The following is a 24214-nucleotide window of genomic DNA, read 5'->3' as shown; positions in this document are numbered from 1 at the left end:
GTTCACGGTCCACTCGTCACTTCCCATAACAAACCTGCCGCCTCCACTGCACTGTGAATCAAATCACCACCCGTGTTTATTGGCTCCTTGACGATCGTTGTTAATGGCTCTTTCTCTGGATTTCACCGTGTTTGTGCGCAGTTTCAATTTTGAAAAATTGGAACTAAAAGAAAAAAACATGTATGAGATGTAAGCTTTTATCTGATGTAAGTTTCATTAGATTTGGTTTCGAGTTGCGTTCAGGAACGAAACTCACCTTAATGGTCAAGTCGGCATTCGCTATGCTTAAGAGGCTGGGACGCCAAGCCACCATACACTTTTCAAAGTGGTACGTAAGGTTATTTGACTCATTCGTTCAAGGTTCCTGGCCAAGTGATGGGTATCAGTTAAACATTTTCAAACTCCTTAAAATCTTTTTACCAAAGGATAAAAAAAGAAAAAAACAAAAGTTATGTATCATGGGAGAGGGGCTGGGCTGGGCACATATTTTGTCACAGACTTTTTGTCAAACATCTTTAGTACCCATTCCTTCTCGTATCTTAGCAACCCTTCGACCAGACAGATTATCGCTAATTTGTTTAAAACATGAAAATAATTGAGTCCTGTTCAACCGTAATGAATCTAGTTTCCCTTGGTGTTTTCAAAATTAAGTTCATCTGACAACATCTCTGGGTAATCCGTGGGTTATTATTAGTTTTAACGTCGAGGCTCGGAAGAAAAGTTTAAAAAACTTTGTGTGCGGGCGGTTGGATTCCTTTACACGACATTGCTTAATGTTGTTCGTCACATCGGTGAAAAGTTAATGTTTGCACCACAATACAATGGCTACAAGTCTCCTATGGCTTTTTGGAGTAAACATTTATTCGTGAGGAATTTCTTGTCGACCAAGAACTACCAAGGAGCATTCAGGAGGTTTATTTGCCGATGTGGAGTTTGTTTATTGCTACAATCGTGACAGCTTTCTGTTCTTGCATGGGTTTCTCTAAAGACATTTCGCTACGAAACAGATAAGTTATTTCCGTGTACGTGACATGTTTAGATGATGCTCAGTGTGTGGATAGTATCGCAAATTGCATCGCACTTATAGAACCACTGTTTCAAAACACAACATATGCACGCCAAGGAGTTGTGGAAGTTCCAAAACTTTTGTATAAAACTGTCATGGATCGATCTACAGTGTTGGAGAGCGGAGAGGAGGAGATAAGAGTTTCTGATGCAGGAAATGCTGAGACAGTGGAATATTTTAAAAGCGGCAGAACGGAGTCACAGGGCGAGGAGACAGAAAGCGAAGTAACATACAGCATCAGTGAAAGAAGCAATTATTTGCAAATCCCTTATGGGTTTCAGAGTAGAGGATCCTACAAACATGCTTCAAAGAACTGTGAGATTGTTGGAGGTATGAGACGAGGGTAATTTCAAAATGGGTTGCAGAAAGGATGCACAGGGAGACATGATGTGGATGGGGGAGGGGTAGCATTTCAAATTTTGTTAATTATCCTCATCTAGGTAATAATGCTGGAAGTGAAGCTCACTAAGTTATGAATCTGACTTCAATCCACAAGTTTGGGTATGCAATAACTTATACATGCATAGACATTGCTGTGGTTTAAAGATCAGACTTCTGCTTGTAAATAATAGATGGTCAGATGTTTGACACCCTTATCAGTAGTGATTGTATAATTTATTTGTGGTTGGATCTGTTTTAATTATTTCTTTTTCATAGTGACGCACAATTCACGATTCAGGCAGTTTGTATTCCTTGATTCTCGAGGAATCACAAGTTGGTCCTATGAAAGTGTCTACAATACAGGTACAATGAAATTAATGAATGGCCTATAGTAACAAGCTTACTTTCTTCAAATTTGGGTTTTTAATGTAATTGACTTCAAATGTACAAGACTTCATGGACAGTGATAAGGGTACATAATATTTCCCTTGACAGCCTTATCTCTTCAACTGATTTCTTGCAAACTTGTACTAGCAAACAAAAATTTATCTCTACCTGGACACAAGATGTTGCCAACTCCATAATTAGTTTCAATATTCTCTTAAAGACTTACTTAGGTAAGAATTAATTCTTAAAACTCTGGTCTCACTTCATGGCTTCAGAAAGCCAATGGTTGGAATTATGTGCTGGATGTTTAGAATTGCTCTCAAATATATCACTGATGTATCATTTATTTCTTTTCAGTCACAAGACACTTGAACTACCCCTCTTATCAGTTTAATGTCCTAAGGCTCATTATATTCTCAAGGAAGTTCAATGTATATTTTGCATTATCCAAAGAGTATGTTTTAAAGGTATGTATGGTACCCTTCCTAGAAACCTTGATTGAAAGTTCATTGGTGCAAAAGATAACCCTCCAAGTATTTATGGTCTAAATAGTATATACTGAAAAATTCAAGTTGACTGGGAAAAGATGCTCTACAATTCATGTGTTTACAAGTATGGGTGGGGTTACAGAATGTATCCTTAATTTATAGTTAACAATTATTCGCCGAAGACGAGGTGGATATCGTCAAATAATCCCCGAGACAAAGTCGAGGGGATTATTCAACCATATTCACCGCACCTGAGGCGAATAGTTGTTTTAGTATAATTTCAGAGCTGAATAACAGAGAAATTTCTAAAATCATAACATTTTAGTAACATTTATTAACATTTTATGTTAGCAATTTATATAAACCATGTGGAGCGGTTTATATAGCATCATATAAGGAACCGCTTGACCAATCAGATTGCTGGAAACTCTTTCCTCAGCTCTGAAATTATACTAAGACATTATTATCAATGTTTTTTAAACTTATGTGTTTTTAGCTTTAGTTAAGAAAAAGTATTTGCTACCATTGCAGATGTTCCTTATTTATTTTTTTTGTTGCGGTGTTTTTCCTCTGTACAGTTATTAGATTATTTTTAGTTCTTTTAATTTTTACCTGCAATTTGTTAAAGGACCCAACTGTATTATTGTATGATTGTTTACAGGCATTTTCCTTCAGTAGTGTTCAGTGGATGAACCAGGGTTTAGGGCCAGACTGCTTTATTTTTCTCTTCATTTCTTGGATGCAGCATAATATCTATTAATGACTGGCTGACTTTGGCTTTGTGAGTTTGCATTGAAGGGACTGTGCCTTAGGATTTGTCTGATGTTTTATTATTATTTTACCTTCCTGTGTAGGTTTTTAATTTAAACTTTCATGAGGTATTTTCAGTGGCAGCTGAAATGCATTCAGTTCTGTGTATGGTGTTCAATCATGTTAAAGATGAACTTATCACAGGTGGAACGGGAGGGATGAAGGTAATCTCTTAATCTAATTTACATATGATGCATGATCCTTCGCAGTAGAGAGTGCTATTTATGCAATAGCGAAAATCAGACCTGAAAAAAAAAAAATCAGGCCTGTACAGGACTCGAATCACTGACCTCTGCCATACTATTGCAGCGCTCTACCAATTGAGCTAACAAGCCAACTGGGAGCAGGCTGTTAAGTTGATTTGTAATAAACCCATGATGATTAATCAGATACGATGAATATATGAAGTTCATATATTTTGAACTGCAGTTATAGATACGTATGATGCACGATCCTTGCAGTAGAGAGCGCTATTTATGCAATAGCGAAAATCAGACCTGAAAAAAAAAATCAGGCTTGTATGGGATTCGAACCACTGACCTCTGTGATACTAGTGCAGCGCTCTACCAATTGAGCTAACAAGCCAATTGGGGGCAGGCCATTAAGTCGAATCCTGTACAGGCCTGATTTTTTTTCAGGTCTGATTTTCGCTATTGCGTAAATAGCGCTCTCTACTGCGAGGATCGTGCATCATACGTATCTATAACCGCAGTTCAAAATATACGAACTTCATATATTCGTTGAATCTAATTTAGGTAATACTCCTTTCTTCATAGCTGCACCTCTTTGTTCCATGCTCATAGAAGAGAGAGAAACAAATTTCTCCTCTTCATTTTTACTTCTTGAAGTAAAATGAAGCTTTTATGATAATGCTAATTTATTCCTGATTAATCTTTGAGCATCTTTAAGTATGTGGCAGCAGTTCAGAGGGTTTTTGTTTTGTTTTTGTTTTGTTTTTTTTTAGTTCTGGACATTTGGTGAATTAGACAAAGACAGAAAAAAAGCCTGGGACAGAGACTCAAGACCCATGGCCAACTATGGGTTGGTTTTAAGGTAATACGATAACTACATGTAAAGACACTTGTCAAACTGATACCACATTCACGTGTTACCCAAGTCCAAAATTACAGCAGAGTTTGAAAAGGTGAGTAAAGCCTCAAGTAGCTTAGCCACAATTTCATCCATCTGTCCCTGTGTCCATGGCTATTATTTGATGATTTGATGTTCAATTTAATTAATTAACAATTATTCCACAAGCACGCGTTGGATATAAGATGATAGATAGCCAACAAGGCGCATAGCGCTGAGTTGGCTATAATCATCTCATATCCAACAAATGCGAGTGGAATTATTGTTTTATATTAAAAACGCTAAATTAAATTGTTAAATTTTATTCAATTTTTTAGCTCCCTTTTAATTTTAAGCTGACGCTTGCGCTTACCATATTTGTACTACTATTACAAAATAATATATTCTTGGGGCCTTTTCTAATAAAACAATTATTCCACACGCGCTTGTTGGATATGAGATGATTACAGCCAACTCGACGCTACGCTCCTTGTTGGCTATCTATCATCTCATATCCAACGTGCACTCGTGGAATAATTATTAATTATCACTTTAGTGTTCAGTTGAGCAAGGAGGCAAGTGTATGTAAAGGTAATGAATCATCAAAGGCACATAAAAGGGGGTCTTCAGAGACTAAATCCAACACACCACCTTGACTGCTCCTTTAAGTAAACTCAAAGAATCATTTTGGCCTTGCAAAATCCAGACTTCTTGAGAAGTAAACCAAATGCTATGAGTACTTTATGATTAGTCACTGTATGCTCACAGGGCATCTTATCCTGACATGGGAGGCAGCTGGGTGAAACAAGTTGATCTGGATGAACCCATGCAGGTCAGTGTTTCTTGTGAGTGTTGTCCCCTGAAGACCTTTAGAAAGATTTCAAAATTGAGTTACATGACTATGTTTGTGCTGTAGTAAAAGGGAGGGAAGGAGTTAATGGAGGAATGCAAGGCTGCTGACCCAGCCCAGACTCATCTTAAAATTTTGAGTATGGAGTGCAGACACTCTACAAGAAACATCAAGGATCCGCAATCTGAAGTTTGTGTAGGATCCATGGTTTGAAATTTGTCAGACCGGTCATCAGCCTCGACCTGGAATCAGCATATTTACAAAGGCTGTGCCGAAATTGTCCATCCACAAACCTGACCAGGCCACCCCATTTATCATTACCACAGACATCCCAGAGTATCAAGTGCCACTAATAATTATTGTTTTCCTTTGTATATATGTCAAAATGTAAACTCCGACGAAGCTCCGACGAAGGGCTAACGCTCGAAACGTCAGCTTTTGTAATCATTACGGTGGCCAATTTACCATTTCAACTTTGTTGATATATCCAAATTATTTCGTTACTCCCACCGACGCAGCCCCAAACAGTTTCTTTCGAAACTATCAGCCTTTATTCATTTGTTTTGTTATGCCTGTTTTATTGACAGCGTCTCTATTGCCTGTCTGAAAGGAATGTAGTGGCATACGATATGGAGGGAAATCTTCTTTTTCAGATACTGGAGTAAGTAAGATTAGCAGCTGTCAGTAGTTTTTCCTTAAGCAGTAATTGACACATGACAGTATAATGTCTCGGATAAAATGGCGTCTGAGGACTCTTGAAGAGCAAATGAAAAGTGCTAATTAACAAATGGTAAACACCACAGCGTACACTATTGAGTTATGGATGCACGCGGGAGGTTGCTAAGCACGAAAGAAGCGCAAGAGTCGCTCGAGGCGATAGCCGAGAGCGACTCTTGCTTCTTGAGTGCTTAGCAAACCTCCCAAATGCATCCATAACTCAAATGTGCACGCTGTGGTGTTTACCATTTGTTTTGTAACATAACATTGATACATTGTAGCTAAAGAGTTCCCTTTTATTTAACAAATCTTACGCGACCAGAGAAAACAAGCGCGCGCGGAAAAATAGTCTTTGCATTTGCTCACGTCAGCAGCGTACATCCATGGGCAAATGGGGGACGCTAAATTGACCAATCAGAGCGCGCGCTTTACTTTGGTTATGTTATAATATACTTTTCACTTTTACTGTCTTTCAGTGCTCACCGAGGTCCAGTGACTGGATGTGTATATTCTAAAGCTTGCAACTTTCTGGTGACTGTAGGAAATGATTGTGATGGTAAGATTTCATTGATTCATTCTGCGGTCCTCTGTAAGTAAATGCATGGCGTGCGCTTCAATCGAGTTCTAGTCGACTCTTGGAGCGGTGTTGCGTGACATCCAGTAGAACGGCTGCAAGAGAGACAAGCGAAGATTGAGGGGTGTTGCGTGACATCCAGTAGAACGGCTGCAAGAGAGACAAGCGAAGATTGAGGGGTGTTGCGTGACATCCAGTAGAATGGCTGCAAGAGAGACAAGCGAAGATTGAGGGGTGTTGCGTGACATCCAGTAGAACGGCTGCAAGAGAGACAAGCGAAGATTGAGGGATGTTGCGTGACATCCAGTAGAACGGCTGCAAGAGAGACAAGCGAAGATTGAGGGGTGTTGCGTGACATCCAGTAGAACGGCTGCAAGAGAGACAAGCGAAGATTGAGGGGTGTTGCGTGACATCCAGTAGAACGGCTGCAAGAGAGACAAGCGAAGATTGAGGGGTGTTGCGTGACATCCAGTAGAACGGCTGCAAGAGAGACAAGCGAAGATTGAGGGGTGTTGCGTGACATCCAGTAGAACGGCTGCAAGAGAGACAAGCGAAGATTGAGCCACCCTGCTTTGATGGCCAGTGGGAGTCTTATCACGCTGATAACTCGCACAACTCCCACGAGTCTGGTGAGAAGAGTGCAAGATACTCGTAAAGCAGCGCCAATAAGTGCTTATTCTGAGGCTAAGCCAATACAATACCACAATACATACGGCACTTAATCCAAAACTGCCCTATGATAATGAGCTGTAGAGTGTAAGCTCCAAACTGATACACGTCCGTGGCGAAAAGCAAGAAAACATAGTCTTGAGAAAAACGCGCGTGATATGTGTTTGGGAAAAGTATATGACGTCCTTCAGGAAACACTGAAGACCAACATGCGCTAATGAAGTCAAACTTTTTTTTTTTTGGATATAGAACCTAGTGTTTCTCATTTTGTTTATATCAATTGATTCCTAGTAAATGTTTGGAGTAGAGCAAAGAGTGGAGGAAAAGTACACACGTTTTCAGGTCATTCCAAGGTGAGCTTCTCTCATCTCGACATCATCTTTGTGCTCTGTCTGTTATGTGCTGAAGACGCCATGAGCGCCATTACCAGCCACAATGAAGGTTTTCATGGATCCTGATGTTTTGTTTCCTTCGCCATATTCAGGCCATAACAAAGATTCTGCTTCACCCTGAGAATTCAGCGCTTGTGATAACTGCTGCCATGGATGGCATAATAAAAGTGAATTCTCTCGACTTTATGGAAGAGGTATACAGGTGAGAGACCGCTGACAGTCCATGCCTCCTACTCATTGACTGAATTAAGTCCGCAAGTAAAATTCACGTTCTTGGAAAATGCAACAGAGCCGAGCGAGTGCAGGGATGGACGGCTTTTTGCGAACTCGTTCAGTTTAACCCGTCTAGCCCAACACACGTAAAAATTTCATTGTGGTTCTCTATTAAGGATGGCGTAAGCAACTGGCCGAACAAGTCAAATGATGATACGCTCTAGAAACCAGCGTCTAGAAGCAAATCAGACCGTCAACTTGCACATACGTTTTATGTAGACTGCACCCACAACTTCTGGGATAATTTTGTGTACCTCAATTTTTCAATTTTTCTTGTTATTTTGCATTTGACTAAGTGACTTACCCCTCCCTTGTTCTTGAGAGTGAACTTTAATTCTTAGGAGCACAACATTTTGACCGTGATTCTTGAATCCCAAGCCTTTGTTAACTGGTTCCCCATTTTAATATTCTTTTCAGCATTCCTGTATTTTCTGAGGGAATTTACTGGATGAACATCGTTTCCCCCAAGCTTCTTTACTGCTGTTCCAATCGCTTTATTGAAGTATTCTCACTCAATCATCTATGTGATTTCTGGGCCTCATCACGTTGTTCAGTGACGTCGCTCAGTCTGGTCACGTGTAAAGGAAAGTCAACACGTGTAATGGCTGTCGGAAATGACAGCAGGTAAAGTACTAAACAGAATGGGGAAGGGGATGATGCTATGAGGGAAGGGCTGGGGCCATGGTTTTGATGCAGTGGACGGTTTTGCTGCAGAGTTTGTGGAAAGACTCATTTTGAAAAATTTAGGCAATCTCCGTCAATCTTCTTCTTGTAAGTTGTGTCTACACTCACAAGGAAATCGTTTCTAAAATACTTTTGAGTCACTAAATCATTATTCAGGGAGGTTAAATTTATCTATCCTAAGTATCTTTTATTGCTAAAACTCACTCAGTGACGTTTCTAGTGAGCTTCGAAGGCAGAACGCGGGAGTAACCCTGCACTGAAATCACCATTTTTTGTTTGTTCTCTCGCAGTGTTCGTTTGATTTCTCGGAACCGTCAGAACCTCTCCACAGTTCTTCCGCCGCCACTCATTTCTCCTCTGAACATGGTTAAAGATGTGGCATATAACAGGGAGTTTAACATGATGTACTTGTTGATCGATGAACGAGAAATTTGGGTCTACTATACCAGGTAATGATTTGTTCACATCTGTCTGGATCAACACTAAAAACAAGCGTTTGCACTGTGATAGAGAAATGACAGTTTTCATGTAGAAACCGAGGAAGTATGAGCCATTTTTCATTATTCAAGACCACAAGCAGACCCTGCTTTTCGGCACAGTCTAACACGCGAGTCGAAAAAAACAAAAACAAAACAAAACAAAATAATTTAAAAACCTTGAAGTAAGCGCAGCGTGCACAACTCTTTCCGTGCGCCTCACTTTCAGATTTCCGCGCGGCACGTTTCATCTTTTGTGAGAAGAAAGAGCGACAGTTACTCACGTGATAAAATGCTGAGTTTCGGTTGCTTACACCTTCAAGCGTCGTATAAACTGGTTTAAAGGTTGCAAATGAATTCTATGTCAGGACGAATCCAGCCACCAGAGTGGAGTCTTGGAAACTAGACTTTATTGAAAACATCCACAGCCAACATTCCCAAGATGCATTACAGAAATCCAGAGCAAGCAGTCCATGGCTTAGTGAAGGAAACAGGTCGGTAATACTTGAAGATAAAACCCGTGAAGAATTTGATGGACAGATCTGCGTAGCGCGGTATCAGTCGATCGCACAATTACAGCTTCCTATTTTTCGGAAAATCCCCAGCTTAGGATGGTGGGCCATAGCTAAGGTTACTGTAATAAATCCTGTGATCATTGGATACATTTGAGTTTACCCAATGTGCTTGACTGATGTAACTATTTAAGTACAGGTGTCCGATTATAACCAACTGCTCCGGTTATAGCTCCAAAAAATTATCTCTTAAAATTGAGGTAATTTATCGACTAATCATGTTTGAGAAAATTTTGATAATTATAATTGAATTTAATATCCAATCATTCGGTTTGCTTAAAGAAAGATGTTTCCAAATTTGTGCCCCTTGTCAGATTTCCAAGTCCTGAGTCTCCCTCTCTTGGTCCCAGTTCTTTTCCACCGTTAGACGCCAGTGGTAGGGAATCAGTGTTATCCACTCGTAAGGAGAAAGTACTGATCACGTGTCTTGGAATATTGTATTCTCCAATATTAATGACGTCACTGGAGGGAGATGCGTGTCCGGATACAACACATTTCCTAATGGCGGGAACTCAGGTGAGTTGCTACTTAGAGAAGGAGGGGGCATTAGGGCAATGATCAGATGGGCTGTTTAACTTTATCACTTCAAACCAGAGAGTGATCATTGTGTTAATTCTCTTTGCAATTATAATGCCCTCTTAAACACAGAGGTGATGAAAATTTACCAAATTATCAACTACATCATATTTTCGTGGACATTTTTTTCTTGGATAGACTTTGTATTCTAAGGAATAGCAAATTAGGAAATGCATCCCCGTCTGTTGGGAGAATTAGCTCTCAGATCTTAAGATCGTTACAATCAGAGACATTCTTGAGGTCGTTTACGAAGCAATGTCTTTAGACTCGAAAGGAATCTATATCACTCCCACAAAAGGATATTCTGCTATTTCCTTCACACACATCGAAGAAACCGATGAGTTAATAATTATCCAATGAGTGGACTGGTTAATTTCACCCATAACAGAACTTTTTCGGTTTGGCTTTTAAGTTTTAGTGAGCATTATATTTTCTTTTAGGATGGGCGCGTCCTGTTTCTTCACATGTTTTGGCAAGGACTGAAGTATCATCAGCTCCAAGCAAATAAGGACGCTGTAAGTATATTAAGACACGGCCTGTGAAAAAAAATTCTGGCCAGTTGGAAATGGTCTGGGTAAACGGCCATAATCGCTGTAGCTCGCTTTTCTCAGTGCGATCCTGTGAGGAGTTGTGCTATAGGGTTAGGTCACTGAAAATTCTTCCATCCCTCCCCTCCCCTCCCCTCCGCCCTTCTTTCTCTCCTCGGCATTTCGTCAAGTCTCCCTCTGACAGTTCGCAATTTATGCCCCTGGGAGGGAAGGGAGGTACAATAAGAACTAATTTATTATCCATGAACAGATGAGGATGACTTTGATCAGCAGTCATTACCTCGATTCAAGGTCCAGCGCATGCACCAAATGCAACCGCGTCACATGCGTTTATAGAGTTTACATTTCATTAGAAAGGAACAGGATTGCTTTCATGTATTTAGCTAAATTTACCCTTCAAATGCCTTATTGTTGTGAGCTACTTTAAAGAATATCTGCCTCTTTGTGAATGCAGGTTCTTCAGGTCTACCATGACCAAGACAACAACACTCTGGTTACAAAGTGTCGGTGTTCTAAGATTGTTATCCTTATTTGGTCATTGCCACTCCTACTGTTGACGAAGAGGATTGATTGTGATGCTGACATGACGTGTTTTACGCGAATGGTAAGAATTGAATTGCTGTTTTTTTCTTGTCCGCGCACTTATCGTGTAGCGCATATCTAATATTTGTTATGATGTATCAAATTCAATTACCAACCTGATTTTAGCATTTAGAGGACATTATGTATAATTGCGTCAAACACAAAGTCGCATGACAGTTTACGCGCCATTTGTACGCGCTGTATTGAGGACCAGTTTTCTTGTGAATTTAGTCAACTCTTATGTTTTAATTCATGTATACGTTTAACAAATGGATATTCTATTTCTCAAATTCTGTCACAGTTTTGTGTTATTGGTAACAGAGCATTTTATCTTCCAATTCGGTTTGTTTCCGTGCTTGTAAAAACAAATAGGATTCTCGCCATTCGTATGTCTGACTTTGTAATCACTGGTATGATTACAGACCTAAGTGGAATTCACACAGTTCTATTATCATTACATAATAAAAGGGAATTTTTTTTCTGTGGCTAGAACAATATTATGTTGTGCGGACATCAAAGTGGATATTTGCACCTTCATTCGTTGTCTGTGGATAACGGTGAATTTCGCGAAGATAAAGGTAAGTCACATGACGTCCGAATCCTACCTATATAGAGCCTAATGTGTTTGCGCATAGAAATTTAACCACGATTCCCTCCCCTGAAAGGACCGTGGTTTGACTCATAGTCTTTGTCGCTCAAATTTTCGAAAATTATTTACAGTGTATTTTAAAGCCAACTTTTGCGGCAGTCCCTTTAAACTTGCCAAGTACAGTCACCGTTTGACCGTGTAACAGGTTTCCGCTGTTTAGTTGATAGGCAGGTTCACATGACCCAGTTATTGATTCGCACTATTAACTACGCACTCAATGATGTAACTCTTACAAAATATAACAGATATTCGACATTCATAATAATGATAATGTGCTTACAATTCATGTAGTAAGTTTTGGTGATCCATAAATGCGAAAAATTACTTTTTGGTACATGTACGAGGTTGATGTTATTTAAACTCGTGTTTTAATCATCTTTGGTTTCATAACAGAAGAGAGAGCGGCAGGAACCAGTCGTCCACCTCCAAAGGATCATCAAAGTTGTATCAACAGTGTGGACTCTAACTCAAACCTGGAGATATTTTGTAGTGTCAGGTTAGTCTTCTGTCGTTTCATGTGATATGTTTAACCTAAGACTGAACTACCACGTTTCCCTGAATAACTTTCCGAAGTTTGCTTTGGAAACTTTGATGGAAAATATGCATAGCAATGTTCTTGAAGAAGAAGACAAATTCACGAAAATGTTGTCAAAGATGAAATTTGCCAATGTCGATGAGTTAAGAATGAAAACTGCCATGAAATTCCTTAACCCTTTACACTTTAAAATCAGTGTGCACATTTTTTAATTTTGTTTGCTATACATTTTCAATAGTACGGGCAAGGAAAGTTTGTTCGACTGTTTAATTCCCAGACGTGATTAACATTTAACTTTCTTCGGATGATGCTTACCGTAAATCCTCTAATAAGCCTCCCGAGGGGGGAGGGGGGGCTTATTTATTTCACATACTTTGGGGGGGGATTTGGCTTATTAGACGGGGGGCTTATTAATTTATCCCGATGTTCACTACCAGGATGCAATAGGATATGATGTACCGTATTTATTAAAAAATTGTTCTCATTCTGCATTTTTTTCATTTACCCAATTGGCAGGGTCAAAATCCTCAGTAAAGTCTGATGAGTTGTATGATTTGTCATAATCATCTTATAAATCAGTAAGACAGAAATAACAACAAAACGGCAAACTGAAGTCAAATGAACAACAATAATGAAATGCCTCATCGTACTAGTACTGCTTTATAGAGGGGGGGGCTTAATAAATCTCTTTCTCTAGAGAGGGGGGGGCTTGATAGAGGATTTACGGTATGCATTATCAAGCAAACAGGTGATGGAAATACTCAAACTCATCAGGGAGAACTTGTTCTCGTGGTCTAACACGAAATTCTCCTAATTAATGTATAAGGAAATGTGAAGCAGCTAGAGGGAAGAATTGAAATTCAGATCTTGAGAGTGAGAGGGTAAACAATCAAGATCTTTCTTGTATTTCTTTCTTTTCTTTTCTTTTATTCCCATGGCTGTACCTTTTGCTGCTTTAGTGGGGATGGCATCATCAAGATTTGGGACAGAAATAAAATCCTGCTGCGGGAAATCATTATGAACGAAACATTAACAGTGGCCTCTTTCCTCAATACTCAAGGTACGAATCTTTAGATTTCATAGATTATTTTCATGAGGGTTCTAAGAATATTTCTGTTTGTCGGAGATCCCCTCTCCTGTTTGAAAAAGAAGATCGCACAATTTCGAGTTTGATGCAAGAGATGTGGTTGAAAGAATAGACAAGGGAGTGATACATGTAGATCCATTATAACTGTTGCAGTTCTGTCAATTTTTCTCAATCTTTGTCCTCGTTTTGACATTTGTCGTTTCTCTCTCACGTCTTTTTTTCCTAGGGGATATCCTTATCGGTTTCAAACAGCACATCTTCATAATTCCAAATGAAAAAGGTGAGTAAAAAAAAAATGTAAGCCTAGAAGGGTCTCCGTAAATCAAAGCAGCTAAGTGTTTTAAATCGACCCATCATCGCCCTGAAACTCCTCGAAGGACGACCACCTATGCTGAAAAAGAAAGAAGAAAAAAAGGGGCAAGCAGATAAAGGGAAAGTCGATATTGTTCGTTGCATTTGGTACAGAGAAGAGAAATCCAGGGTTGCGTTGATATTTCTGCTCGTCGCTCTATCACTGATCTGGAATATTTGCGCTATCCTCTTAACCAATCAAATGCAACACTCCGGTAAAACCAATCACTAGCTAGTTACTCACATTTCCTTGGAAAGCAAGTCACTTGTATTCTTAAGTAGCCTCCTGAGATCTTCACCTCTATTCTGACTGACCGCGGTGATTACTTTGGTGACGGTGTAATGACGCTCAATCGAGAAGATCTGCAAGGGAATAACTAGAGTAACGAGTTTTCTGAACTGTCATTGTTTAGTTTACTCCAACAGACTTCTCTTAATTTGACTTGCACGGATTTTGTAGCCTATTTTTTGTAGGCGTGTTACGATGTAATTTCTCTTTAATCTTTCAGTGTGCCCAGTGAAAGATGGCTTATTGCTTGACGGCAGATCCGATTCAATCGACGACGAGGCGTTTGAGACAGGTAGATAAAAGATTGTCTGTATTAATCGTCAATCTGTTGCCTACTTCAATGGTTGCTCTTTTTTGTTTACATCGTATAGAATCAGACATCTACGAGGACCCATCAGTAAGATTTGAAAGCAAAAAGATTCTGCAACCGGATCCTACTAATATGGAGAATTACTTGGTAAAGAATTAATTTCCAACTTGGTTTACACGTATTCTTCTTAGCTGTCGTTTCCAAGTTGTGAACTTTCTCTCTTTTCAATCTCTAGGTACCATTTCCAAACTTGCAGCTGAAAACGTCTTGGTTCATGGAAGGTCGACCTCCCCCCGACCTTGAACCACAAAAGCATCAGGAGGACGAAGAGGTACATGAAACAGTTATTTTGAGGTTAAAGCACTTTTTCCTCGAATGTTCAAAGTCAACCGGTATCGCGTTGGTTTTGCTCTATTCTCCTCTGTGATTGGACCAGGAGACTCGCGCCACACTCTCAACCAATCAGATGCAAGACTGAATGGAAGAGAGACTTGGTTACTCGCGTTTTCCCGCGCTTCAAGCAGTCTGCTCGCCCCTATATCGAGTACTTATTGATTAATGATAATCTTGTGATCTTTCTACATTTTTTCTTTTTTTCGATTGCCTATTATGATTACTTTGATGATGATCTTTTTGTCACTCGGTTGAAAACTACCCTTAAGCGCATGTATAAAATCACTGATGATGTGATAAGCTACCCAGAATTTTTGTTCTCTCATTTAAAGGAGCTGTGCGACTCTTGCTTCATACTCAGTTTGTTCTTACCTCATATTCGTTTGTTAATCCTCCCAAACCAACTTCTGAAGAGCTTCTTCCGATAAAGGAAGAATTTTGACCAACCATTAAACAACCCACAACCTAAAATACTGTAATCTATAATACTTTTTGCTTTACTTTCAGTCCATTAGCTTAATGTCGGACAGTCTCTCGCTTGCTCCGACTGAAGTCTATGGTTCCCTATCCTCCACCCCCAGGCGAATGTCTTTGGCAAGCTCTGTAACAATGTCTGAACGCAGAACCAGCACGGAATTATGGGACCTTCCTGAATTTGGAAACTCACCTGTGAGTTCACCGCCCAGAACTCCTCCACCAGAACCAACACCCCCTTCCACCCCTCCCCCGGTAAGTTTTACTTTGGTCACTTAGGGCTTTGGTTTTTCGTGCACAGTGTACTTGATATTCTTAGATGATGAAATGATTAAGAATATAATGAAACTGATAACGGTTTTTTTTTATTTGTAGGAGGTAGAGTCTGACGAGGACTCGAGTGGAAGTATGTCGAATCCTATCTTTATTCTTTAACTCAAAAAATTACGATTATAAGCACCGGTGAGGCTTGTGCCTGCTTGTGCCAGGGTTGTAGTGGTGAATCCAGGGGGGGGGGGAGGGTCGGGAAATTAACAGTCCTCACCGCCTTCCCCCGATCAGATGTATGGATATTCTCAACAAAATTTCTTCTTTCGACAGGATCGCGTATCACTACTCACCTTGAAGTATTAAGAAGTAGCTATTAAGTATTAAGTATTAATTAGCTATTAAGTATTAAGAAGTAGCTATTAAGTATTAATTAGCTATTAAGTATTAAGAAGTAGCTTATCTTGAAATGTTTCGTAGTCTATCAATGCTCCAGTGTTGAAAAATCGTGCTTTCACAGTCAAAGTGTGTGTCCCCGATTACAGAATTTGCCTCGTGAAAACATTTGAAAATCGTTCTTCATTCCGTAACTGCCCTCGATGTCTCTTGTTTTCTTGTCAGGTGAAGAAAAGAAAGAGTCCCAAAATACTGAAGACCAACCGTGTGAACGATGCGAGAATGAAAACAAAAAAGAAAAGAAGAAAGGTCCAGTCATTCCCAGCTTCCGACGAGAAAAAGGGAGGATGGGAAACATAGCCATCAACTCTAGATCCCTGCGTTCTGGTTTTGGAGGTCCCGGATATGCTGCCCCAGTTTCCAAAAAGTTGATTGAGCAGAGACCTGAGCCCAAGTCGTTTAAAGTAAGAAACTTAATGATGGCTTGATGGGTAAGCATCATGGTTATCAAATATGGGATATTTTCAACTTTTGTAACACATAATTTATGTGGTAGATTTTTGTATTTTACATACATCAGCGACTTTTTCTTTTTTTCAGCCCAGACGTATCCCAAAGCCCATTGTAAAGAAAGCAAAGAAACCTAAAGAAAAGGGAGAGGAAGAGGAAGAAGCCAAGAAAGAAAAAGATGAGAAAGAGACAGAAACAATTGAAAATGAGCCTGGTGAAGCTGAAGAAGAGAAACAGAAAACCGAAGATACAGTAAAAGTAAACGGTGATGATGATAATGGAGATGACGAGGATGGTGTTCCTGCGCATCGGACGCCTAATGTTGTTACTATGCCAACAAGGGAACAAACGCCTTTGATGCGACAAGAAACTGTCAGCCCTAAACGGGTTTCTAATGCCAGCCCACCAGAGCAGCTGCCTTCTCGATCAGCGAAGAACGAGGAACAAATGCGCGTGAGAGAGAAAGGCAAAGGTTCTCTTGTTTTGTTGTTTCGTTTTTCCCTTCTTTGCAATGGTTCTGATTATTAAAAACCTCGTTGTTGCACTTTTAGCTCTTTGTAGAGAGGTCGCATGTATGATGAATTACTGATCTATTTTTTTTTTTTAGACGCAGCAGAGCCACAAAAGACCACATCATATTCACCCCCTCAAAGAACCGCTGAAGATAGTACATCGAAAGCTGTATCGAGCGGCGAGGATCTGGCTGCTGATAATGAAGATGAAAATATGTTAGATCAAGACAACGAAACCAAAGGTGAGAGAGAAAACGAAGAGGGAGCTCCAGTGGAGGGTGATAAACCAGGAAAACATGATTCACCAGAACCAAGGGATCCTCAATTAGTGACGTTCATTGATCCTGATACGGGCAAGGTGCTACAAAGACCTCTCAATGAAGTCCCAGATGATGCCGAAATTCTTGAAGACTATGATGATGACAATGAATTAGAAGGAATAAATGAATATACTAGCCCTCCTGCTGAACATCTAACGTCGTCTCGTCGTAGTAAACGAAGCGATCGTGGACGAAAGAGTGTGACCTTTAGCTCAGAACACATCCGAACATCTCAAGCAAATCGACCATTCCCTAGTCTATACACTTCTGGAAGAGATTCCCCAACGCTAAGATCTCGCAATGCGGGCTTAGTCTTCAAAGAAACAGTTGTACCTGTTTATGGCAACGAAAGGCCTGGTGACCCGTTGAGAAAAACGTCCAAGAGCTCGTCAGGTGTTTCTCCGCTGACAATATTCGCACTTGCGAGAAGCAGGCAGGAACACACCCCAAAGTCAACCAACGTTAGAACTTGGTCAGCGGATGGACGCTACAAACAAAAACACGGTACATCGGAGAATTTCAGTTTAAGAACTGATGAGGTGAACCAAGGTGATTTTGACTTGAATGATGACGATCTTTTACGACTTATCGATACCGTTGGTCTGCAGACTGGTGCCGAGGGACATGAAACGCCCGGATCATTGAGGCCCCCTAGCGTAAGAAAACAAGGAAGTACTCTCATGCGCTGGTGCATACAAGCACTCCAGAAAACAGACCGGGAAGTCCTTTTTCCACCCAAGCCAACGCGGCCAGGTAGTTCACCAAGTGTTGCCACATCGAAAGCGACAAAGAAAGTGGAAGGTGCGCCTAAAGGTGATAGACTTCTTCTCTTTTGATATTCTTAGATTAGTTTGACATGTACTTTGATTTTAATAAGAACTTCTAGTGATTTTTCAAAGAAATGTCCTTGGTTTGTCGTTAAATCAACACCTCGAAGTTTAAATTCTGTAACCATTTTGGTCAATGTCCTAGTTAGATATGTGTTATGTTCGTCGCCTTACATAAAACTTGCTACATTTTTCGTTACGTTTCAGCAAGCTCACCTTAATTCTTTCAGGTAGGGCGCGTTTTGCACAATTGCCCGCTACACTTCATAACACAACGAGTCATATGTTTTGATTTACTTACCATAGTGCCGAAGAAATATTACTCTTATAACGAAAGATGTCTTAAATGAGCCATCGTGGCGAGCTTTCAACTTCGTCCCCATTTAATTTGAATAATCCTTGTACGTGGCACCATAGATTCATCAGAAAACAATTTTATTTTATACAATGAAGAAATTGCACATGCTTTCCAACTGTAACTTCTCCAGGTGTTATTTCTTTTCTCAGCGACACTTGAAAATGTTTTGCCAACCGTTCAGTATTTCAGGAGTGCCATGGTTTCCCACTCTTCTCTTGTATTTCTTTTCTCAGCGACGTTTAACAGTTTTTTTCCCTTCGCTCTGTATTTCAGGATTGCCATGGTTTCCTATTTCTTTTCTCAGCGACATTTAACAATTGTTTGCCCACCGCTCAGTATTTCAGAAGTGCCATGATTTCCCACTTTCCTCTCGTAGGTAATACGTTGTACCTGAGCAAGAAAGACGATCAGAAAAGACCACAAACTGCCGACACCGTTCGCAGTAACACCACGAGCCACGAAGAATACTCGATGTTCCCGTATGAGAATACATCACTAAATAAAGCGACGGAACAAACAAAGACACGTGATCGTAAGAGTGTCACACCTGCCAGGATGAATGCATGGAAACACGTGTCATCTGATGAGGATGGTTAGTAAAGCGTTTTGGGAGCGGCGAAGGTGCCATGGCATTAAGATGTGATCACTTATTCTCTTTACCAGTTGCTCCACAGTTCCTTGTTAATCATTTAAGAGAATTGTCGAAACATTTAAGATAACAGTATAAGATAGGAGTTTATTAGAAGGAGTTCACGGTGACCTTATCAAGAGAGGTGTAGGTTAGAGACTTGATCATCCCATTTTTTTCTTACCTTCATCCTCACTTTTTCTCCCTTCCAAGAATATAGATGGCTACCATCTATATTCCTCAAAACGGATGAAGTGAGACCCAGGGGCCAGTGGTCTCTACATGTGACCCAAGCCAGTCGGAAAGTATTAGGCCACTTGTTACATAATAAACTTAGATTGTATTATTTTTCTTTCATAATTCTTACTTGTGATTTTTACATCAGAATATTTTGTGCCAGACCTGCAAATATTTGTAACACGTGATGCAGGGCATTTACTTAACGAGTAAAATTGATCCTAATGCTTGTGCATAAACATCTAATATATGTATACTTTCTTCCTTCAGAGGATTTTTTAGATGCCTACCAAGCCATGCGCTCCAGTGTCGGCCCACGCGATGCGGATAAGGTAAACAAATGCTTACGATATAATCGGATTACGAAACCGTTGACATAATTTTATGAAATAAATTGATAAATGAAGTTGACTTTCTCCAAATGGTTAAAATCGACTTTTAGAGACCACATGCAAAACAAAGCGAGGGCTAATCTAGGGTCTTAGCATCGACTTCGTTTTATTCCATTGCTGTATAGTTGTAATTATTTTAGGTCTTATAATTTTTTTGTAAATTTTGTAGTTTTATATAGTCTCATATATAGATTTATAAATAATTGTGAAAAGTACGCAATCCAGCCTATGGCTGCAAAGTATTTTTATTTTTATGGTAATAAACTATATATCTATCTCAAATTACCCACCAGAAACATCAGTGTTACACTGTAGCTGCTCTTGTTATAAACTAAGAGAATATGAACAGAGAAAACCTTTCCGCCATACACATCCCACTTTCAATGATCACTTTTACTAATCTAATTTTAGCGCGTTCCTGCGGCGCGACTAATTTGAAAATAACCGCGGATTGGTTAGGGGTTCTGTGGTGAAATGTGATGTGTGATGTTTGGCAGCCCGCGGTTTGTGGTTTGAGGTGTTAACTTTCTGATGACGTGATGACATTTTTTGGTCCATAAGAGAAGGAGCGCAGGGTTCGTACGGGTCCTGGAAAACCCGGAAAGTTGGGAATTTTATTTTGACATTTTCCAGGACTGGAAAGTCCTGGAAAAAGACTACAGGTTCTGGATAGTCCTGGAAATCAGCTAAAAAGCCAAGCAATAATTTTTTCAGAATTTACGTTACAAGAAATGTGTATAGACCGTAAGGAGAATTGATTTATTGATTTGGAAATCTTGGGAATGAAAGGGTGAAATGTGAAATTTGGAGTCCTGGAAAAATCAATCTGAGCCTGGAAAAGTCCTGGAAAAATCAATCTGAGCCTGAAAAAATCCTGGAAAATACCTTGAAATTTGTTTCTGAAAAAGGGTACGAACCCTGGGAGCGGTTACAGTTTTTAAAACTACTTTAACTCGAACACCAGAAACCTCAAAGACAGATGATATGAAGATCGTTAACCGCGTTATCATGGGAAGTTTAACTTCCCAGCGTAGCAAGAAATTAAAAACAGACTTAACAAAGTTATTATGGATCACGGGAATAAGTTCTCTCAGTTGTTGTCCTCTTGTATAAACCAAGTATAGCTTGAAAGGGTGTGGAAAGAGTGATTTATAGATTTGGAATGGATCTGTGAATTGGACTGGATCTGTGCCTTCTTAATTTCCCTAATTATTTCTTTGAAGGCTGCTTAAATCGCATGATGTAAAGATATTTCTTGACCACAGCTATGATAAAATTGATCTGGCTTTCACTCACTTCATTCTCGCCTCTATAGCAACTTTGCGTTCATTTCGGTTTCAGGATTACGTTAAGGATCTTATCTCCAGAGGATCATTTGGAAGTGAGAGGTACGAAGTAGACATAGGCTCTCATTTTCTACCACGCCACAACCCTATTTCATCCCCTCGTATCCTTTTAGTCTGTCTAACTTTTTACGTCTTCTTTTTGTGTTTTCCTCTTTAGCTTTTTGTTTCTCATATCACCTAATTTTATTAAGGAATTTTGCCTTCAGATTTTCAAATTCGCGTGACATCCCAAGGTTAGATACAAGTGACTACAGTGGAAACTGGCAATATAGGGTTTTAGAAAGGTAAGAGAACAAATAATCAAAACTGTCTTGAGTGCTTATCGATTAAGTATTATGAGACTCTTACTAATCATGACAGTTAATCGTAATAAAGTGGGATACATGAAAGAGCGAACGGAAAGGGTAAAAAAAAAACACTTTTATCCAGTCTTAAACGTGGAAAATCGCGGGTTGGTTGAAAAGGAAGATTATTGTCGACACATTTAAGAGTAACTCGAAGTGAAGACATCTTATTGAGCTCAGTGTTTTATTTTTCCTTATCCTTTGAAAATCTTACCAAGTTTTCCTTCTGAAAATCAATTTTATACTGCTGTGTAGTAGCTTGATAATAATAATAATAATAATAATAATAATAATATAATATTTATATTGCGCAAATTAACATGTGGATATGATCAAATGCGCATCACAACACTTTTCGGGGAACTTTGGCCGGACTGCATCAGCAGTTTACAAACAATCGATGGAAACTTCCCTTGGGTTAATTTCGTGACCATTGTTTTTAGGGCTCATCGACTGAAGCAACAGCGTTTGGAGAGGCAGAAAAGTGCCACTGAAAGGAGACAAGCTCTTGATAACAAACACAAGGAAAGATGGAAAAACTCGAGTCACTTAGAATACGCGCAAGGTATTCTTTTGATTAGAGATCCTCCTGTCGGCTTATTTGGGATTAATTAATTTCAGCTTTTCCTCTTGCTTACCTTAGTATTGTACTTCGGTTCTGTCCTCTGCTTCTCTTCGCCTTGCTTCGTAAATTGGTCGACTTTTAATTAGTGGTTTTTCAATCCTCCTGCAGAGCAACCGCCCAAGCCCGACCCCGTGTTGGAGTTCATCACCCCACCTCCCGCAATCGGTCGGAAAACGTCACCCTCACCCCCCCTGAGTCAAACTGAAATCAGGAAACTGAAGGAACAAGAGTTATCAAACGAACGTCCTTTCCGCCTGACACTTAATTCCCAGCCTGGAGGTGTGCTGTACACCCCATTGGTTAAAAGTTTAATGGACCTTAAGACAGGTGACCATCATGTGTCGGATGTTGCAAATGTCTTACCCAAGCCCCCTCCGTCAGCCTCAATCCCAAGCAAATGCAGGTAAATAAAGATTTGTCTCGTGGGCAATTTTTTTAAATCAATTTAAATAGCTGATAGCTCTGATAGGTAAGCCTCGTTATTCTGTCTAGTGTTGACGGCAACCTCCCCATTTAGCCTTGTTTCAGAGCCTTTGTGGGGAATGAAAATTTAGAATTCAGAACAAACAAAATTTCTTGCACTCCTTAATGCTAAAATTTGGAGTTACAGTATTAAGGACGATAAATATGCATTTACTACTATTATTTCCTAGCTTAAAGCTCCTTACACTTAGGCCTCGTAAGTCATTTCTTTAAGTTAGTTCAATGCAGACATTTTAGCAAGTGCAAACTTTAAATTTTTCTTTACTAAATCTTCTGTCTCTCCTCTTAGTCGCTATGTTCTCGTGGCACAACCAGACATCAAACAACCTCGTCCCCAGGCTACAGCAGTGGAAGAAACTCTTCTGATGTTGCGATTTCCGAAGTCACGTGTAAGAAGACGTCATGCTAGTGCCACTATTCCTAAGCTTCACTCCAATCGGAACGTTCGCGCGAAGACTAGTCTCCAAATGTGACTTAGATTATCCGAACTGAACAGAATTGTTTCGAATGGGAAATGTTGTTAGTCTCTTTCTCTTGGGTGTGATAATTTTGCAAATTCGAAATTGTCTCAAGATGACTATAGATTTTTTTTAAGGTGGCTCGTACCAGTTTCCTCGCGCGGGCAACAGGTCACTCTTGCGTGACGCGCGCGAGAGAAACGTGCGAAAGAAGCGCGAGATCAAAAGATGAAAATTCAAAACAAAGATGGCGGCGCGTGGATTTTTTCTACTTTTGTGAGAAGTTTACCTAAGAGCTTATATTTGATGTGTTGAGCGGCCACTGTGAATGCAGGAGATAGAAACTAAGATAACGAAGACGATTTTCGGAGAAGTAAAGGTTGCTTCACTTCACATTTAAAAGAAATATTCAACCGATATGGAATCTTTCGACGGCGAAAAAAGAAGAACTCAAGTGAAGGATAATCTACCTGAAGTGGAAGAAGACTTTGAAACTTCAAGGAAAATAATATGATATAGCCGGAAGTCATGTGTAGGATTTTTAAGATGAGCTCGGGAGGCTGTCTTTGACGGCTGTTTAATGATTTTCCTAGCAGTAAACGTCTGTAAACATCAGATCGTAGGTGCTCGCGCGAGCACACGCAATTGTCAGCGGTAGCTAAAACAGATCATGAGCAAATGTCGATCTTATAGAATCCAGATTTTTAAATGTGCGAGAGCGCGCGTGGAAATTGCTAAACTCACGAAAGCTATTGCATGAAAACAAGTCCGGTGATCCCTTCTTTTTATTGTTCCAATATGATAATAACGTCGAAAGAATCATCAGAAAAAAAAAATAGAAAATTCTACGGAAGGAAATTTGCGATGTGTGAAAATTGCCCTTTTCGTAGATTTTCTGAAATTCCGCTCTGTAGAATTTTTTAAAAGTCTTTGTGCATTTTCCTTTTCAAGTGCCAAAAGCAATCACTGAAAAAAAATCAGGGGGTCACCAGGTTAGCTTTCGAATTATTTAAGCCACAAGCTAAAAAATGCGTCTGAATAAGCCTATGAAAGCGTAGCCATGGAAACTGCTAGTGACGAAATAACACTTATTTTTGGATAACCAATGATTATGTAATTCAACCCCGTAAAAGTGTTCAACTGGCCTTGGTCAATCTTTCTGTTGTATTCTTTCAAAGTTACAGACCATCAAAAAGATGAAAACCGGTACGAGCCACCTTAATGTAAATGGAAGTGAATCTTTTGCAACAGATGCTGAATAAATTTAGAAATTTATTTAAGCTGTTGGGGTGTTAAAAAATTCTCTTGCG

The 24214-nt window shown here is 39.7% G+C and overlaps 1 protein-coding gene across 5 annotated transcripts in view; it reads left to right on the top strand.

Annotated features, from left to right (window-relative positions):
• Positions 1–24184, top strand: part of LOC111339606 (uncharacterized) — a 52605-nt gene extending 28421 nt beyond the window's left edge. For 2 of the 5 annotated variants that reach the window (XM_088760080.1, XM_088760083.1), the window contains 30 exons: positions 4969–5032; positions 5638–5711; positions 6244–6323; positions 7302–7363; positions 7495–7604; positions 8093–8299; positions 8650–8808; positions 9204–9329; positions 9722–9923; positions 10424–10498; positions 10986–11135; positions 11604–11691; positions 12156–12258; positions 13257–13357; positions 13611–13664; positions 14245–14316; positions 14396–14481; positions 14570–14665; positions 15235–15456; positions 15577–15607; positions 16090–16328; positions 16465–16846; positions 16982–18019; positions 18768–18983; positions 19527–19588; positions 20990–21036; positions 21201–21278; positions 21782–21903; positions 22072–22366; positions 22736–24184. In XM_088760080.1, the coding sequence (XP_088616206.1) occupies positions 4969–5032; positions 5638–5711; positions 6244–6323; positions 7302–7363; positions 7495–7604; positions 8093–8299; positions 8650–8808; positions 9204–9329; positions 9722–9923; positions 10424–10498; positions 10986–11135; positions 11604–11691; positions 12156–12258; positions 13257–13357; positions 13611–13664; positions 14245–14316; positions 14396–14481; positions 14570–14665; positions 15235–15456; positions 15577–15607; positions 16090–16328; positions 16465–16846; positions 16982–18019; positions 18768–18983; positions 19527–19588; positions 20990–21036; positions 21201–21278; positions 21782–21903; positions 22072–22366; positions 22736–22919 (4825 nt within the window). In that variant the 3' untranslated portion in view covers positions 22920–24184. Of the gene's footprint in view, positions 1–539; positions 1397–1723; positions 1811–2191; positions 2302–3176; positions 3297–4096; positions 4186–4968; positions 5033–5637; positions 5712–6243; positions 6324–7301; positions 7364–7494; positions 7605–8092; positions 8300–8649; positions 8809–9203; positions 9330–9721; positions 9924–10423; positions 10499–10985; positions 11136–11603; positions 11692–12155; positions 12259–13256; positions 13358–13610; positions 13665–14244; positions 14317–14395; positions 14482–14569; positions 14666–15234; positions 15457–15576; positions 15608–16089; positions 16329–16464; positions 16847–16981; positions 18020–18767; positions 18984–19526; positions 19589–20989; positions 21037–21200; positions 21279–21781; positions 21904–22071; positions 22367–22735 lie in introns of those variants that run through there. The other 3 variants (XM_088760081.1, XM_088760082.1, XM_088760079.1) reach the window with 3 other exon arrangements.
• Positions 24185–24214: the final 30 nt, after the last annotated feature.

Source organism: Stylophora pistillata, chromosome 5, assembly GCF_964205215.1.
Source record: "Stylophora pistillata chromosome 5, jaStyPist1.2, whole genome shotgun sequence".
In the NCBI taxonomy this organism is placed as follows: Eukaryota; Metazoa; Cnidaria; class Anthozoa; order Scleractinia; family Pocilloporidae; genus Stylophora; species Stylophora pistillata.
The sequence above is the reverse complement of the archived record's forward strand: the minus strand, read 5'-3'. Positions and strand labels throughout refer to the sequence as shown.